At 35.3% G+C, this 20,094-nt stretch overlaps 1 protein-coding gene across 1 annotated transcript; it reads right to left on the reverse strand.

Annotated features, from left to right (window-relative positions):
* Nucleotides 1-443: 443 nt before the first annotated feature.
* On the reverse strand, nt 444-6,831 carry LOC121417746. The gene is made up of 3 exons (XM_041611478.1): nt 6,528-6,831; nt 1,500-3,067; nt 444-1,355 (listed from the first exon to the last, which is right to left on the reverse strand). The coding sequence occupies exons 1-3, from the start codon at nt 6,829-6,831 to the stop codon at nt 816-818; spliced, it is 2,412 nt and encodes an 803-aa protein (XP_041467412.1). The 3' UTR covers nt 444-815.
* Between the last annotated feature and the right edge of the window lie 13,263 nt (nt 6,832-20,094).

Here is a 20,094-nt window from a genome sequence, read left to right on the forward strand (position 1 = left end):
ATTTCAAGGTGTTGCTATGTCAGGTAGATCCGATACATGTAGCTAATAACAGACCAGTAAACATTTTTCAATATCTTAACTGGCAATAGGAAGGGTAGGGGAAGAGAAAGGGACTATCATATTAATATCAAACCTTTTACATGTTTTAGAGATCCATATCCACTCTGGACTTTTAATGCAAAGGGACTAAATCCAAAAGTATATAAAAATTCATATAAAAGAAGAACAGTCTGAAGGACCTTTTTAACTGTCATTTTTTGAAACGTATAATCATGATTTTAAGCAAAGGAAATGCTTTCTGAAAGGAAACATTGATTTAGGTGAAATAATAAAAGGCAGCGTTTTATGAAGATTGGGCAAAGGGAGATTGTATCACTTTTGCATGAAAACGTATATTTCACGTCCATTTTTAATAAAATTCTTGAAAATTTTGGGAGTTGGATTATAATCAGTTTGATGAACATGGTGAATATCCATTAAAACATGCAAGAAAATGCCAAATGATAAAAATGGATTTAGTCCCTTTTGCATGTTAGCCTTTCATAATTATATCTGAAGGATGAAACAACGACTTTATCAAAGACAATATCTATATCTGTTAAAAAAACAAACGAAAAGGAATACTGAACAAAGCAAATTAATAGAAATACATAAAGAGAGTCCACGACACCCACAGAAGCTTTCTCTCAGTCTGTTTGGCTACATTTCACGCATGGAGTAAACTAAGATCTGAATTGGACAATTAATGTAGATCAGGAAAGGGGTAGGCGAGAATAGAAAGGTGATCTGGTTTTGTTAATGAGAGAAAAAAATACTTACGGAGAATTCAAGTAGGTAAGTTGTGTCGTCTTGACAAACAGGTCAACCAGGGTTTCTCCGTATCTGCCCATATCACCAGAAACAGATAGTAGGTGCTGATTCCGAGATTGTTCCCCAAATAGAAGGGCAAGCCCTCCAGATTTCAATCCCAAATTGACTTCACCCAATGACTGTGACACACATTGTTGAAGTGTCACATTGATCGTGTTGATATCGTGTTGACGATATACAATTTGTTCCATACGCTTGGTATCGGTTGTTATCTCGAAAGTGTTGCTCGTATCTTCGATAGCGATTGATACATTAAGTTCCCTTGCATTAGGTAGAGATGAGAGGACGCTTTTGTAAGAGCTAGGCGTCATTCTCTCGCCTGACAAATGAGTAAATGACGAGAGCTTAGGAAGAGATGATGGGAAACTAAGAGAAGAGTCTGTGATGTTTATGGTATTTAAACTGGGGAATAATTTGAGACAGGACCACATTCGTCTGGTCACGTCAGCCGTAAGCACAGACTCCATGAACCTCATTGTTCTTACCTAGTGTCAGGGAGAGGGAGAAGAAAACACATGGTCATATTAAGGGAGAAAGCAACACATAGAAAGTAAAAAAAATGTGAAATTAAATGATCTTAAAATTGTTATCTTTGTTGAAAAGAGGAATGTGTATTAGTCTTTACATACCTCACGTTGCAGTCGCTTGGGAAGATTTTGCAGCCCAACGACAGTGTAGATAGTTGGTGACTTCAGAATTATACTCTGTGCAGTGACGCATCTTTGAACCAACGAAGACATGTCCCCTCCACTGTCTGTAGACTCTGACGAACAGTCAAGTAGAATACGGTACCGTTCGTTCTCTTCCAAATTCTCGTTTGCAAGGAGTGTCTCCATTATTCGTATTCCTAGGTGCCTGTCTGTGCCAGCAGCAAATCGGATGAGTTGCTCATAGTCTCCGATGTTTGAATTTATCTTTCGCAATATTCGGTCCAACTTAGATACTCTTAACCGGAATAGTATGCGCCATGTTTCACTAGCTATGAATTTGCCCGCCGAATGTTCTTGTGCTAATTTGTGATAAAATTCAATTTGAGTGGAAGTGGTCTCGTCTGACTGAGGAAGGTTTGTGATTGGCACTGTCGTCTTGGATACTATTCCGAGATCGCATGCCTTATCAAGGATACCAGGAACTCTACGGAAATCTTGGGGCGTGAAGATTAGTTTTTTTGCATCATCGAGTAGACCGTAGAGCGCAACTCTCCCAATTTCGTTAACTATTCCTTCTAAGTTTTTGTGAGTGAATGTTAACCCCGAGCGAGCATTTGCATGGTGCATTAGAAATTTATTCACGCTGTCAAACAAATCTGTTTGGGTACTGACACCACTGCCTAGTTGATCTTCACTCCACAGGTGACAGATCATAAGACAAAAGAGAGGTGTTTTGACAAGTTCATCGATGAGTGGTTGGTCGTTGAGGTATTCTTTCAGCTTACCCCCCTTTTCATCAATCGAAGACAGTGTGAAGAATCTGTCGATGTACTCTCTTGAACTCTCCATCGAGAATCCTTCGATCCACATTTTTGTGTACACCCTTGGAAGGTCATCTTGATTGAAGTAGCTTTCTAGATGAGGGCGTGTTGTTACAAGGATCCGACTTTCTGGAAACTCCTCGCATCGAATGACACTGATAATGTTGCTCGTTGAAGAAATGCCAGCATATTCATCCAGCCCGTCTAGTATGATGTGACAGATCCCTTGATTTCTACGGATGAAACTCTCAATTCCCTTCGGTGTGAGATCATCAACATCGCTTAAAAGCTGAAATTTGATTGCTTCTCCGATCGTTGTCCTGTGGCTTGTGTTACGAAATTTAACAACAAAAAGAAGTGGCAAGTGTTCCAATGCCGATTCTTTTTTTTCTTCAGCCCAGTCATATGCTATCTTTGCAACAGCTGTTGTCTTCCCTACTCCAGCTGGAGCTGATATAAGGATTCGAGATGGTAGTCTCCCGTTTACTTTGGTAGAAAATATCTTATCAACATATCCCTCAAGTTCTTCTTTCTTTTGTGTATCTCTTCCAATCGAGTCTTTCATCATCATTGTTACAACCGTATGCAAATCTTTTAGCTCAGCGTAATTTGATTTATCCCAGGGCTTCAGTTGAATTTTGCACAGTTTATCGAGGTACCTGTGTCTCAATTTTTCACGACATTGTCCCACAGTCAATGATTCCGAGATCTTCTTGCCGAATATATCTGAAGGAAAATACAAAATAACGCGATATGTTTTAATTAAGAAAAACACGTCAGGTAAATACATCTGTAACCTCGGAGCTTGTCTTCAATGGATGTAACTAAATTTATACCCACTGGGCATTTTTTTTACCGATTACAAATTGTACCGGATATTGCCGGTAATATGAGCCGGAAATTTGAGTAACACCAAAAATTACCGTTATTACTAATACCGAAATTATAATTCATGTTGCTAGCTGTTACTGTTATCACCCTGATGAAACCGACAGTTACCTAATTACAATAGGGTAATGATGGGTAGATATGGAAATGTTGAATGACTTTGATTGGTTATAACATTGCAAACTTCAATAATAACAGTAATCTTACAGCAATCCCAGCCAAATGTTCAAAGTCCAAAAAAATATGTTATCACCCCGATGAAACCCATATATTACCGAGTTACAAATGGGTGATGAGGAGGTAATATGGTAATGATGAGTGGCTTGATTGGTTTTAACATTGCAAACTCAATTGATAACAGTATCACATCCAAAATCCCACCCCCCCCCCCCCCAAAAAAAAAAAAACTGCTATAGGCCTGCACCTATGTAACCGATATATCACCTAGTTACAACAGGTTGATAAGGGGTGATGGGTATTGAAACGCTTCCACCTCCAGACAGCAACGTATCTGGATCACTTTTGGTTCTTATCTGGGATATCTGGGTCCCGTATGGGCCCAAATGGAACCCAAATAAAAACATATACTTGAACCCACACGGGGCCAAGATAGGAACCAGATGGAGACGAGACCCCCAACCCATGCGGAGCACATTAATATTGGGTAAATGGAGTAATATCAGATGGTAATATCAGGAAAATGCGGAGAATATTAGTTACTCATGAATATTCATTACTAGAATGAATGGCCAAAACTTTAGCTAATATAGCTGTCATAATCAACGTGAAGAATCAAGAAAAGTTTCAGAAAAATATGTTGTTTATGTATCATATTATTCATAATCATTACATTTCATTTTAGAAAAAAATATTTTAGGGTTAAATAATTTTTAACCATAATTTGCGAAGTGTTGTAAACTTGCTCAATATATAGAAGTCAATGACAGGACTCGGTGGATAGGTGTAGAATAGGATTAGGAATAGGATGTAGGATTTTAGGATAGAATAAGATGATATGGCTTAGAGTATGGAGTTGTAAAAATGTGCTTCAATGACCTTAATGACACTATTTTTTTTTTGAGTGTCACAAGCTATTTTTATTTTTTGCACTCAAGCCAAATTCTAAAATTTGTTTATTTAACATAGAGAATGTTAACATGAGAAATTGATTAATGGTGTAATCCTGAAAGTTGTGTTTAAATAAAGAAAGTCTAAATTTAAAAGGTAATGATAAATTACTCACTTTGGCCTTGTGATGGCAGTATTATCGATTGAGTTGTGTAATAAATATATATGTATTTAATTACTTTAAATGGGAATGGCTAAAGTATTCAGCTCTTGCAGGTTCTTTTGCTTTAGGTTCCAGGTTGTAGGAACAGTTTGAAAAAACACTTAGCATTCCAAGATCTGCCCGAGGTCTATTGATTGTACAGTGTGTCTCATTGCTGTGCACAGAGAATTTGATCACTTTCACTTTGTTACTCTTTGAGAGAGGTTGTGTTCTGAGGAGCAAGAAAGTTGCGACCCTCAGTTTTAATTAATTTTTTGGAGTTTTCCTATAATGTTGGTGAGTCTGTTTTGTATTTTATTAGTACATTTCAGCTTAAAAGGAGAAATATTAGAATCTTCAATTGAAGAGGTAATTTTGGTCTGAATTTCTCATCCAGATTTTGTTGTAATAGTTATATCAATCAGAAGCCTGTTTTCGGTAACTTTGATAGGCATAATTTTACGCTGTGAGTTTTTAATAATTTCTGGCTTTAAATGACTATCACAAATGTATTGTAGTGATGGAATGTTTGTATTTCAGTATTTTTTAGGAGTGAATTTATGTCAATTTTTCTAGGATTCATATATCTACGCTGGTGAATTAATACTATCCAGATACTCTGTCATTTCTTATTAAATGATAAGAAAGACATGTATTTTTCAAATGATTTATAAAAGTAATCATTGAGATGTTGAAAATTAGGATTTGCCATTTTAGATAATGGAAATTTATTTAATTTTCAAGGGTCCTTTGATCTGAGAGCTGTTACCTATGGACAGCCATTTTATTCTGGGACTACATCCATAAAATTCTTCAGATTTCGTCAGCCCTGATCCATGATGACATATCCTGGTATTCAACCCTGAGTTCAGCTCAAGTTCTTCTCGACGTGATGGGACAGGTCGAAATTGCTGGGACTTCGGTGACGCCATATTCTTCGACAGTCTTCGTGGATCTCCGATAACCTTCGACACAAGTCATTCTACGTCATCGGTATTCAAGGTCATCAGATAACCGCTAACTCAGTCAACTTGTCACCATTTTATCATCGACATCTTATGGACTGCATCAATGATTAATCAGGGAAGTCCTTCGATTCAATAAACCTTTAATATTGTCGGGACAAATTATTATTTTTCCCTTTTATTACTGATATTTTTTATCCAAAACTGAAATTATGAAGTGATAAAATCAAACCTTTTTTTCTTATCTTTTGAAAGTCAATATCATTTATATGTGAACTCATGTTACATACATTATTTTCCATGGAAATTTCCATGGAAATGAATCGCATTCGAGCGAAATGATATAGTTATAATGAACAACCTTAAACCGGAATGATTGCTGCGCAGTGCAAATACTTATGTGTACTTTGACTACATCATAGCTCTCTTCACTTAAAAAAAAAGGATGCTTGGGGTATGTAAAGTTGTTTATGTGATTTGGAATGATTGGTGACCAAATCTTCAGGTAAACAAAAACCCAGGTTTGATCCTGACAATGAGGATAAAAATCATAACAGCGTACACTTTGTAAATAAGGAAAATAAGTATTAGAATAGCAGAAACGTCGCGTCATCGTTCAAGTAGTGAATTCGAAAATGGGAAAAGAAGAAAATAGAAAGGGTAGTAGAAAGGACTAAATAAATAGATGGGTATGTGTCATGCAATTCACTCATTCTGGTGCTGCACGTTGTAATGAAGTCCCCAAACAATTTCATATTGTTTTCATGTTATTCACGATTCCTCCCCTCTTGATAGATTATTAATGCAATTCATTCTATAAACATTCAAACGTATTTCACCAGTGGAGGAACATGAGTGGTCATTGCGTTGAGTTTAATTCTGATCAACGAGTATTACGTCCAAGTGGAAGACATTCAAAAACTCCCTATTAACATCTGATTTGTCTCTTACTACAATTCCTAGATATACCTAATTCAATCAGATGCTGCCAATTGGATATAGGAAGTTGTGTCGATAAAAGGAAGGTATGGAAACAGTTTCAATGATAGATCTGTAAGCCTACCTGGAGTACGTGAAGCCCCCTCGAGATGAGTTTCAGCAAGCATGACTAGATGAGCATCAATGAGAGCTTGTTTTAGCCTGGGATGCTGGTCGGCAGGCTCCACAGTCTGTCTCCAGTCAAACAGCATGTCACGTGTTCCCTTGCACGTGACCCGTCCTTCTAGTCTGTTGGTCTCTGTGTATCTACTGAGAGCTGCATGTTTGAATCCAAGTGATCGTCCTAAGCTCTCCATCTGCTCATCTGTCTCGATGTCTTCAGCCAACTTGGAGAGAAGATCATCGGTAGTTTGGCCATGAGTCGCCATCCCTGTGAAAATATATTTAAATTATTAAATCTGCCATTGATACGCTACAAGACTTATATATCTACATCAGGGAGACATGAAATTGGTTCCTGGTTAAACAAAGAAAATGGGATATAACTACTTATAAATACACATTCCTATCTATAATTTCTGCGTGACAAGCAACAGCATAATTTTGGAAGACAATACAGGAAAAACAGAAATACAAATATACCGTTCCAAAGAGGAATTTTGAATTCATTATTGAATATCCCCAAGTAATACCTTTTACGATTGCAAATTTATGATATGATGCATAATTAAAAAAAACGGCCAGTTCCAAACATTGCTGTTTAAAGGGAATGAAACCTTTGGAGCAGGAAGGCTTATGTCGAAACAGAAAAATCAAAGAAAAGGAACAAAGAAAGTTTGAGAAAAATCGGACAAATAATGAAAAAGTTATGAGCATTTGAATATTGCAATCACTAATGCTATGGAGATCCTCCCATTGGCAATGCGACAAGGATTTGAAGGATGTGGGATGTCACATGTGAACAACTTTCCCTTTGATGGACTATAAAATGAAGAGTTTAGTTGCAAAGGGGTTAGGTCCACTTTGGACCATTCCGAGAAAAAAAAAATTTATTCTCACTTACTGCAATATTCTTATGAGAAACTGAATTTTTCATGATGTACTGCTCTATAATGTGAACATAAAATTGGGTATAAAAGAAAACTACCCGCCTTCATTTTTTTTCTATATATTCTCTTACAAATCATCATTGTGGACCTAACTTCTTTTGCAAGTAAACTGAAATGAATCCAATTTTTTTTTATAAAAAAGGTGATTTTTCTTTGCCACTTTAATTCACATTTTCATGAACATTTCTAATTTTCTTTTTTTTTCATCAGAGCGACTAAAAATTAAGAGGTATTTAGACAGAAAACAACAAAATTTATGAACAATGGTTCTATCCCTGTTGATACCTTACCATGATAACATAAAATTTGCTATAAAAGAAATCTACCTGTCTTCATATTTTTTATGATATTCTTTTCCCCCAAAAAAATTGTGTGGACCTAATCCCTTTTGCAACTAAACTGAAATGGCCTAACCCCTTTTTTTATTAAAGTGATTTTTATTTGCCATTTTAATTCATTTTCAATAAGAATTTTAACTTTTCTTTGGTATCATGTTATAGAGCTTCTATAAATCTATACATTGAGACATAAAAATCAAATTTGATGAAAAATGGTCCTAACCCCTTTTGCAAGTGAGCTCTTCAAATACCCCCAAAATGTCTATTTTTGTTTTTTCTTACGGTGATACAAAGTTTTTATCCACGATGTATTCTTTGAAAATCTGTACTACATGCCATCCTATAGAAAGAACACATGATCTACGGATAGATGCGATAAAAGAGGCATTTTAAATGAAATATATACTAGAGTAATGGAGGGTGTTGTTTACAAGTGACATCACACATGTTTATCGCACTGCCAATGGGAGGATCTCCGAAGCATTACTGATCGCCATATTCATATGCTCATAACTTTATCATTATTTGTCCGATTTTTCTCAAATTTTCGTTGAACTGTTTCTTTGATTTTTCTGATTTCATACAAGCTATCTTATCTAAAGGTTTCAGTCTCCTTTAACTGTTTAATTCAATAATCATAAAAAGGGGCGTTTTCATTGCTCTCCTAATGTACATGTCATTACCCCAATGTGTGGGAAAATGCAATGCATGCAAAAAGAAATAAAACTAAATGGTAATAAATGGCAATAAAATAACGATCTCCGACCCTGGTTAATGTGTATTTGTATTTCTTATCAGGACCCCGTTGTAGAAAAATAAATTTGATGGTAACCTTGCCATCCAAAGGTAACTACGATGATAAAGCTCATCATCAACCAATCAAAATCTAGGATTCCATACAAGTTACGACTGGATGGCAAAATTACCATAAAGGTATAAACCTTTATGCAACGGGGTGCGGGACAACCTCCCACATACGTTTAGGACATTAATTCGATGAAATATGAAAACAAAAATGTGCAAAAGTTAATATTGAGCGAACGTGATACCCTTAAAGATAACTTAGATAACTAAAATCCTATATGAAGTGGTGGAAGGCAAAGTCAGGCCATTCATCGAATTACATCTCTCAGGGCATAGAGCGGCTCTTAGTACATGTACAAGGGTCCGTTTACAGGGGCGGGGCTGTGGGTTTCAGCCCCCTCCACTTTTTATCAAATGAGTACAAAAGCGTAAGAAAATAACAGCTGATTTTGATATTTTTTATGATCACCCCTTCTTTTCAGCTGACCCCATCCGCAATTCCGCTACCCCTGATAGCAACAGTATAACCACAAAGATATATTTTTTTGCCGTCATGTTAGGAGTCCGGCATACATCTATAGATACTCTAGTGTAGCGGCCTAGCCATTAAATAGGGCGAATTTGGTCCATGGAACCGAATAGGGCACAACATGTAGAATTGTCTAATAGGATGAATTGAAGATTTTGAAATAATCAAATTAACTCTTTAAGAGTCATTGGCAGCTATGCGTTCCCTTAGCCCTCTCGTGCCATTGACACCTATAGGTGCCCAAGTAATTTTTTTTTTGGTTTAACCAGTTTTACAGCCAGAAAATGAACACCATATTCTGTGTTTTTTATGTTCATAATTCAATTCATCATATAAAAAATAGTGGTTTACATAGACACTTTTTGAGTAAAATTGTATTTTTGCATCATTATTTTGAAGAGTTGATTTCGGATATTGCCGCGATCTGAATCAAGATTTCCCCTATAGACGAGTGTGATATAACGGGTGTGTGTAGCAATACACGAACTTCTATTGGCAGATCAAAGGCGAATGTGTGAAGGCATTAAGCTCGGAATTGACCAATGACAGAGTGTTACGATTGTCCTCACCCAACACTTCTCGCCCATTCGCTATTGTTACATGAATATTCATGAGCTATCAATCGGGTCTTTTGCCATTCCATTCCATCCATTCCATTCCTTGTTTTTATTTGGCAATAAGTCATAATTGACTATTTTTGCCACTCAATGTATAAAGATTTGGGTAACAATTTTATGGAATAATATTATTTTCATTTTTTTATTTCTATTTTTTTTCTGCGGGCCAGTATGGTAGTATTCTTGTCTCAATGTTTTTTTTCTGCCTGCAAATGTGCACGGTTCGGGGGGATTTTTTTTTTTTTTTTTTTTTGGGGGGGGGAAGGTCTTATACTTTGTTTTTAGCATTCTCACAAAATTGTTCTCGTTATACATGTATGAGTAAAGAAGGCTGTCATTTCCAACTCTCGTCTGCGCACTGCAATAATAACACTCATTATTTTTTTCATTTATTATTGTTATTATTATTATATTCATTTTTTAGTATTACTATTATCATTATTATCATTATTGTTATTGTAATTATTATTATTATAATCATTATTTTTCTCCTTCACCTTCTTATTATAAAAGGGATTGTCTGGGCTGAAAGTATTTATAGATTTATAAATAGAGCATAATTCACTGAGCAAAATACTAATAAATTTCATCAAAATCGGATAACAAAATAACCAAGTTATTAAAATTTAAAGTTTAGCAATATTTTGTGAAAATAATCGTCATGAATATTCATTAGGTGGGCTGATGATGTCACATCTCACTTGTTCTTTTGTATTTTGTTATATGAAATTAGGTTTGTTCAATCTTTTTTCCTCCAAACACTAGAAAAATTGAATTGACAACTGATTTAATGCATTAGATATTTATTGCTGCAACTTATTTCATTTTAAGGGAGACATATTATTCACACAAGTATGAAATAATGAAATAATTATGATTTTATGTAATAACATAAGAAAACGAAAAGTGGGGATGTGACATCATCAGCCCACCTAATGAATATTCGTGATGACTCTTTTTCACAGGATATTACTAAATTTTAAATTTCAATAAGTTTATAATTTGATATCCGATTTTGATGAAATTGTCGGCATTTTGCTCAGTGAATTCTACTATATGTTTAAAGATATGAATATTTTCCTTAAATCCCTTTAATGTTATTGCCATCATGGTCATCACCATTATGATTATAATTCAAAAATAACTGTTGTGATCATATCAATTGCATTTCTCCTGCAGCCAAACTCTCTCTTCATTAACTTAAGATCAGGTAATTAACGGGTCATATTCGTTTGTCTTTTTATAACCCTAACCATTTTTTTTATGATTGACATTGTTATGCTTATCAGTATCATATTCAAACTTCTCTAATACCCTTTTCATAAACCTATCCTCCAATTAGCCGCCTAAGAGTAATGCGGATAATTCAATAAAAATTGCGTTCATAAACTCCGAAAATAAGCCGCATTATTTTTACGAGCGCCCGTCCTGAAAAAGGCGGATAATCGCCATGACAACTGGACACGCCCCCTCCGATGCGGTTGTGTTGGAAAAGGGTGACCTTGTGACCGCACCATGGCAATTATCCGCATTATTTGGAAATGCGTTCATAAACTCAAAATCTTGTCCCGATGCTGCTATTATGTGGATAATAGCAGCATCAGAGTAATGCGGATAACTCTTGTCCTCCTCCAATTTTACGACCAAATTATGCTGCTATTAGCCGCCTAAGTCATTTTAATGGGGTTTATGAAAGGGGTATTAAAGATAAGAATCGTTCAATATTCTTCTTGAATAAAATAGGAAGAACCAACAAATATGATAATTAAAACTGGCGAAAATAACGCTCCATTCCTCTAAAGATTTATCTCTTTTTTTTAAGTGGATGTTTTTCCTTTAGTAATCCCAACCATTGGTAATATAAAATGTAAACGGAGTATGTAAAGCAATATCAGATCTTTTGAGGGAAAGAAAGGGATAGGGCGGGACAGCTGCCGGTTACATTAACAAAACCGATCAGACCGACCTGTTTGTTGCTGCATTGACTTCACTATCAAAGGAGATTTTAAAACCACTTTAGAGAGTAGAAATGAAAATGATGACGATAACAGGATGAATATTACATTTCTTATATATTGTACATTATGTTATCTGAACAAATTATTTTTTTAACACGGATAGTGCTACGAGCCGGGAGACCCTGGGTGGATGCCGGATTTGTATGTAGGGGTGGGGGGGTGGCTAATTGTTTTCTTTTTACCTGGGTCACCCACAAAAAAGTAAAATGTAAAAAAGAAATAAATATCGGAACCTTGGAAAGTATTGAATAGTCAAATCAAAAGACATGCTTGAGCCCCGATTTCTAGGAATATCCTGTGCTAAATTGCTTTAGGTCAGGATGGAGCGCAGATTAGAGATTCCTCATGAAAGAAAGTCTGGGCATCTAGTGTTTATGACTTGGTGGCATGAACAAAAGAATGTAGTCGCGGAGAATGTTAACAGGTGGCTGCATTGGTCAGACTTGTAATACAGAACAAATAGACCTATTTTCTTTTTTGAAAATTTGTATTGATTTTTTTGTTTGTAACTGACCTACATTTCCTCTTCTTTGATTCGCGAAAAATAAACGTGTTTTTTTTTCTTGCTTTTTTTGTACTTTGCCAAGAACGCCCATATCATTTTGTGGGATTTTCTACCTCAAACTTGTTAGTAGTGAATCTACATGATCCCTCTTTATCAATATTTTGATATATCATCTTTAATTTTATATTTTGTCTCCTTCTGACTGGCAATAACTTTGTTTGTTACACTACGAATAAAAAACACAGGGTCTTATTTTGAAGACTACACGAATGAAAGGTTACGGTTGGCCACACTTTGAAGATACAGGGTTCTGATATATTATATATATGTGTGTGTGTTCGCGTGGGGATCGCAGCTGTTCTGTGATTGGTCACTTGGCCTAAGAGTAATGCGGATAATTCAATAAAAATTGCGTTCATAAACTCCGAAAATAAGCCGCATTATTTTTACGAGCGCCCGTCCTGAAAAAGGCGGATAATCGCCATGACAACTGGACACGCCCCCTCCGATGCGGTTGTGTTGGAAAAGGGTGACCTTGTTACCTCACCATGGTAATTATCCGCATTATTTGGAAATGCGTTCATAAACTCAAAATCTTGTCCCGATGCTGCTATTATGTGGATAATAGCAGCATCAGAGTAATGCGGATAACTCTTGTCCTCCTCCAATTTTACGACCAAATTATGATGCTATTAGCCGCCTAAGTCATTTTAATGGGGTTTATGAAAGGGGTATTAAAGATAAGAATCGTTCAATATTCTTCTTGAATAAAATAGGAAGAACCAACAAATATGATAATTAAAACTGGCGAAAATAACGCTCCATTCCTCTAAAGATTTATCTCTTTTTTTTAAGTGGATGTTTTTCCTTTAGTAATTCCAACCATTGGTAATATAAAATGTAAACGGAGTATGTAAAGCAATATCAGATCTTTTGAGGGAAAGAAAGGGATAGGGCGGGACAGCTGCCGGTTACATTAACAAAACCGATCAGACCGACCTGTTTGTTGCTGCATTGACTTCACTATCAAAGGAGATTTTAAAACCACTTTAGAGAGTAGAAATGAAAATCTAGTGTTTATGACTTGGTGGCATGAACAAAAGAATGTAGTCGCGGAGAATGTTAACAGGTGGCTGCATTGGTCAGACTTGTAATACAGAACAAATAGACCTATTTTCTTTTTTGAAAATTTGTATTGATTTTTTTGTTTGTAACTGACCTACATTTCCTCTTCTTTGATTCGCGAAAAATAAACGTGTTTTTTTTTCTTGCTTTTTTTGTACTTTGCCAAGAACGCCCATATCATTTTGTGGGATTTTCTACCTCAAACTTGTTAGTAGTGAATCTACATGATCCCTCTTTATCAATATTTTGATATATCATCTTTAATTTTATATTTTGTCTCCTTCTGACTGGCAATAACTTTGTTTGTTACACTACGAATAAAAAACACAGGGTCTTATTTTGAAGACTACACGAATGAAAGGTTACGGTTGGCCACACTTTGAAGATACAGGGTTCTGATATATTATATATATGTGTGTGTGTTCGCGTGGGGATCGCAGCTGTTCTGTGATTGGTCACTTGATCGAAGACAATGCCTTTTTTTGGAATAGAATGCTTTCAATTGTGTGTGTGTTCTTCAGAGGAAGCAACCTAAATATCAAAATAGTATTTCATTCAAAAGAGCATTATTTTTTGTTATTTTTGTTTGTTCAATTTCATTCATATCTATGTCATTTAAATGAGTAAACATTGAACTTTCAATTTATCTTCTTAATTTCTTGGTATCTCTACAATTCATCAGGTTATTTGCTCGTTATTTATTTATTCATTTATTTCACATATTTAAAAAGGGTTGCCCAATCAGTACAAACACTGGTTTTCGTTGGGGCCCTTTAATTACAAAGTAGATACACATAATACATACAGATATAGCAAAATTATAAATACTAACTTATGTACACTAAAAACTAATTCAAAATGTTTCACGATAAAGGAAAAAAGTACAAATACAAATTTAACAGTTAAAAGTTAGAAAGGTGATCGTAAACAAAGCAAATAGCAATGCAGCTACAGATTACAATACTTATCTCTACACATTTGAACTACTCATGCATACACCCTCAATACATACCCACGGGCCACCTACAGCCAAACACATTCGCACACACATTCCCCCCACCCCTCCCCCCCCACACACCCATCCATATTTGTATACACTGTAAAAATAAAATGCTAGTTTAGCACATACAGCGCTGTACAGCGACTGCACCACGTGTGCCGGTTTTCTTGTTCAAATTTAAACTACACGCAACAAAAAAGTAAGTCCCCCTAAATCAAATTGCTGTAACTTTTGAACGGAATAATTTTGAGATATGATATTTCGTAGGTGGTTTTCTACACTCATTAAGCAACACCTGGGGAAAAATTACATTGATCGGTTAAGTCATGCATGAATAATTAAAGATTGAATAAAAAAATGACCATTTTTGAAAGTCACAAGAGTCTTTTTTCAGATTGTGCAAAATCAAAGTTGGGCTAAAGTTGTTTTTAGGTGAATTTTATGGTGTTATGCTGTTTTACTATCCATCATTTTATCCACTCCACACATAATTTTGATATCGTATGTTCATGGTTGAGTGAGCACAATTTATTGCAGGGGCCGCGGAAGCGGGGTGAGATGGGGGGGGGGAGCCCCCACTTTTTTCCAAAAACATGTACGAAAATGAAAATATGACCATACGTTTGTGATTTTTTACGTGGTCAGCCCCCCCCCCACACACACACTTTTGGCTTAGTCCCCCCCCCCTACCCCACTTTGAAAACCGTTCCGCGGCCCCTGCATTGTGACGTATCATCATAGGGGTTACGGAAGTATCCTCTACAACTTAAAGATGTTGGTGTCTCCCCCGATTATAGGCCCCTCCCCATTTTAAAATTCTGGATCCACCACTGATTTGTCCATAAATTAAACTGATCATGAGAAATTGTTAGACTAGAACAATTCTGGAAAAAGAGGCCTATATAAACTTTAAGAAGCATTTTGGGGTAAAAGTTGGGAACCGGACTTTTTAACACAATTCAAATATGCCGAATCTGATTAGACCGGTTCCCAAGCTGATTTATTATGTTTTGACCACCTTATTTGCATAAACAAAATGGCTGCCATTCTGGCCATTCAGAATATTATTTTTACAATGTTCTGTTATGATATTAGCTTTCACAGACATGGATACTACAAAATCCTGCATACATAACATGTACAATTTGGGAAATTGGCCATTTCGGTTTGCGGCTAATTAATTATGCAAATTTATGCATACACAAGAGCCATTCTGGAAAAAGAGGCCTATATATAAATTTTAAGAAGCATTTTGGGGTAAAAGTTTGGAACCGGACTATTTCACACAATTCAAATATGCTGAATCTGATAAGATCGGTCCCCAAGCTAATTTCTCATGTTTTGACCGCCTAATTTGCATAAACAAAATGGCTGCCAAATTGACAATTCAGAATATTATTTCGACAATGTTCTCTCATTATATTCGCTTTCACAGACATGAATACTGCAAAATCCTGCATTCATAAGTGTACCTTTCGGAAAATTTGTTATTTTTGTTTGCGGCTGATTAATTATGCAAATTTATGCATATTTTTTATCATTGTGCTATAATTTGATAATTTCAGCTCAAATGTTTATATTTTTGGTACAAATAGCATTTGCATCATTATAAATAATTGTACGGCCCTTAGAACATAATACCACAGTAAATAATAATTTATTCGATTGTTTTTTAATTTCTTATGTATTTCTTTGTATTTTGTACCTTTTGTATTGTACATGTTTTGTTATGGGATCTGTCAAAGTATTGATTTTCAATGGCAGAAAATAATTAGCTTCAATGATTTAATTATTTATAACTTTTTTACATTTTTTGTTCGTATATATATCCATGGGCATAAACAGATACACCAACTCCCAGACCCACATCTGCATACAAAGGTAAAGTCCTGCAGGGAGGGCGTTCCCATTTAAAAGCACACTGGTGGTGATCCAGCGAATTTCATGGACCTATCTGTATTCGATTGATTGATTGATTGATTTGAATTTATTTCTGCACTCAGCATAAATATTCAACATATATCTAGGTGATACAATTAAGTTTTACCAAACAAGTTAAGAAATAGTCATAACAAAGCAATGAGAAATTAATATCAAAAAGTAGCAATATTCAATGAAAATAAAATAACAGTTTCAACGAATGCAGGAGACCGCCATCGTGAGCGGTTAAGCTTGAAACTGATGGCGGCCTCGTAAAATGGTACATAAATTTCTTTCATTGATCAAGTGGGTGCAATGCAGGTGCAGGTAAGCCGTTCCACATAAAAAGGTAAGTGTATAGGAATGAAACTGAAAAATGGCGGGAAAAACAACTGCATAATATGCAAGGAAAGTTAATACATGTCAAGTACGAGAGAAAAAAAAATATAATGATAATGGTTTCTCCACGTGCCTGAGAGAACGATACTGGAATTAATATACATTCTATACATTATTGTATATGCATAATCAACTATAACTGACATGATGTAGGTGAACCATGATCTCTCCCTCCCGCTCTCTCTCCCTTTCTTCCCTCTCTTTCAAGCGAATGTCACTATTAGTTGCTTAAAAATTTATTATAAAATGGTTTCTTGAATTATGATATCAACCAATGAATTCATATTTACAAGTTTAGATGAATTATTAAATTTGAATCACGACAGTACTGTAATTCTCAACTCCTAGTAGTCAATCAGTCGCATTTAATATCCTTTGGAGTGGTTATGCTCCCCGACCAACAGAATATTATCACACATACATGTTTATATATTTAGTGTGTTTTTCGTTAGCAAAATGAAGTGAAAACTTTCTGCTGAAAGTGAGATGTCTTATGTATTTTTTCATCATGCTGGTCAAATTGTCTCAATTTTGAAACAAAATAATCAGAACTGAACCGACATAATTTATAAACCATCTAATTTCTCATTTTGCCTATCAAGCAGACCGTTTTCCATGTTTTAAAAGCCAGACTGTGATGTTCTAAAGTTCCACAACGAATAATGTAAATCACTGCATGTCCTTTTAATAACAAATTTTGATCATTGGACTTCATTAACGGATTACATGTGCATCTCCGTAATATATATTTTTCAATGCAGTACTGGAACTGTCCTATCAAGGATTGCCGCTTCATCCAACTTAGCGGCATCCAGCTTCCCCAGCTTGCTATACATTTTTTTATTCGGAGTGTTGAATGATCAATGTCAGTTATCATCGATGTGGTGTTCCATTGAATGACTTGATTGATAGGGCAGCCTCATATTATAACAGTCTCTAACATCTCTAATTGTTGAAATCAAACCAATTTAGTACAAGTATTCCTCGGAGGCAGTTCGTATCAAAGTCATCGTATATATATATATTTCATATATATAATTTCGTTATTACTTTACTTCTATGTGATTTATTTTCATTGCAAAATTCGTTTATCGTACTTCTTTGTTTTTATAAGTCATTTGCCTTATTTTTGTGCTATTCATATTGTAACTGAATCTTCATTGTTATTGTTGTTTTTTATTGTTATGTTATTTTTTATGCATTTTCTCTATTTTTGTTTATCATCAAATAATTTGTTTATATATGTTGTTTCATATGATTTTTACCTTTGCACGGACTCACAGAAGAACAGCCAGTAGGCTGAAGTGGGTATGCCGTGATTAAATAAATAAATGAAATGAAATGAAATCGTGTTTGCGTTTTTGAGATATGTCCGATTCTCATGTCACAAATCCATAGAGAAAACCTAAACTTTTGTCTTGAGAGAGAATCTGCTGTCTGACCAGATCTTGTTTCAGCTAGTTGTTGAAATGCTCGGAGTGCACCTTTTCAATACTGCAGTGAATTGTCTGATGTCCCCTTCGCCATTTATCGTAATGCTAGTATTCATATGCCTTCATATCTTCAAAAGATATGAAGATATCTTTCAGAGGATGGTGGGTTCCTGACATGTTTGGTGTTCCTGTAGGTGATTATCAATCCACTTTTTTTGGATCGATATTAAGTCCAACAGCATCCAGTAGATTACCCAGCTCTGATAGGCTGTATGCGAGTCTGGAAATCACCATCAAAGTCTAGGTCGAGAATTTCTTCGATTGTAGAGCCAGGAAATCTCTTTCTATGAGGAAAGCAGTTGCCTTAGTTAATATGTTTGACTTGTAAGATAAGATAGATAGATAAGATAAGATAAGATTTATTGACTCTATCGACCCCCTCTCGGGGTATGAGAGTACAAACATAAAAACATATTTACAAAAGATATACAAGCATAATAGATGTGAACATAATAGTATATAAAAATATTCAGCCTATATAGAATACAGAGTAAATACAACATGTAATGTACATGAATGATATAACACAGAGCATTAAGAGTTAAATATGGATTGTATAGATTAAATAAACAAAACTAGTATCATACTTGAGCTATTTTTTTTTGTATAGTTTTTATTTCATGTTTTTACTTCGAGTTTGTATTTGTTTGTATTTTAAAACGTTTTACAAGACTAGCCTGTCTGGCCGTTTGATTATCCTACCGCTACGGGTACGTACAATTATATTGGTATTACTTTTGTTACTAGGCACATCGTCCTCAATACTTGACCTGGGAGACTGGTTGAATTGCAACATGATAGTTCTGGCAAATTTTGCTATTTTTTTAAGCTGGCAAGTATCAGCAGAATTAAATAACTTCGATATTTTAAGTGTACTTGACCTGATGTTATTGATATGTCTTGGTATATACAAGTTTCTCTCCTTCTGGAAGAAAGGACATTCAAAAAGGTAATGAAATTCATCACCTGAGTTTGAGGATAAACAAAGTGGACAATTTGTATCTTTCAATAAACTTAAATCATACCTACTATTATTTACAGGTAGTGCATGTGACCGACAACGAAATTTGCTCAGAGTAACAATATCTTTCTTGCTTAATACTAAAAAGTATGTTTCCATATGAGGATCATTTTTAAACATCCTATAATTCGTACAAATACGGTTAGACCAGGTTGACGATTTCCAATCTTGTTGACACATGTCAGAAAGACGTGTTTTCAGAACATTGAGAACCCATTGACTGCTATGTCCATTACCGTGATGCAACCAAATGTTACCTAACCCTGCATTTTGAAAAATATCTTTGATACATTTTAGCCAGAGTGATGTGAAGGATGATTCATTGACAGTGTGCATGTGATTAAGCAGGTTATATAAAATATTTGAATACTTCTGTTGTTTTCCCTTAATTATTCTTAACCAATATCCAACCATTCTACATTTGACTTGGTTCAATATCGGTCCACGTCCTGTTTCACCGTACACCATGCAGTCTGGTGTACATCTATTTACATGTAGCATTGTCCTTAAGAATTTCCTATGGAAAATTTCAATCTGCTTTATGCACTCAAATCCCCACACTTCACAACCATACAGTAATACCGGCAATACCATATGATCAAATAAGTGGCACTGTGTATCTACTGAAAGTTGTAATCTTTTTGCTTTTACCAGCATACAATATAAAGCCTTTCTGGCCTGTGTCACTTGCTTTGATATTGCTTTCTTAAAACTACCATTATAATTGAATCGAATTCCAAGGTATACAAAATCATCTACAACATCAATCACATCACCACTTAGAGTGAAACTAGGTACATTTCTAACTTTTCC

This window comes from Lytechinus variegatus, chromosome 6 (genome assembly GCF_018143015.1).
Source record: "Lytechinus variegatus isolate NC3 chromosome 6, Lvar_3.0, whole genome shotgun sequence".
Taxonomy (NCBI): Eukaryota; Metazoa; Echinodermata; class Echinoidea; order Temnopleuroida; family Toxopneustidae; genus Lytechinus; species Lytechinus variegatus.

Coding starts and splice junctions, on each gene's coding strand:
- LOC121417746 (XM_041611478.1), bottom strand. CDS start 6,831: ATGGCGACTCATGGCCAAACTACCGATGATCTTCTCTCCAAGTTGGCT. Junction 3,068..6,527: donor GGGGGCTTCACGTACTCCAG/GTAGGCTTACAG, acceptor ATTTTCCTTCAG/ATATATTCGGCAAGAAGATC. Junction 1,356..1,499: donor CCAAGCGACTGCAACGTGAG/GTATGTAAAGAC, acceptor CCCTGACACTAG/GTAAGAACAATGAGGTTCAT.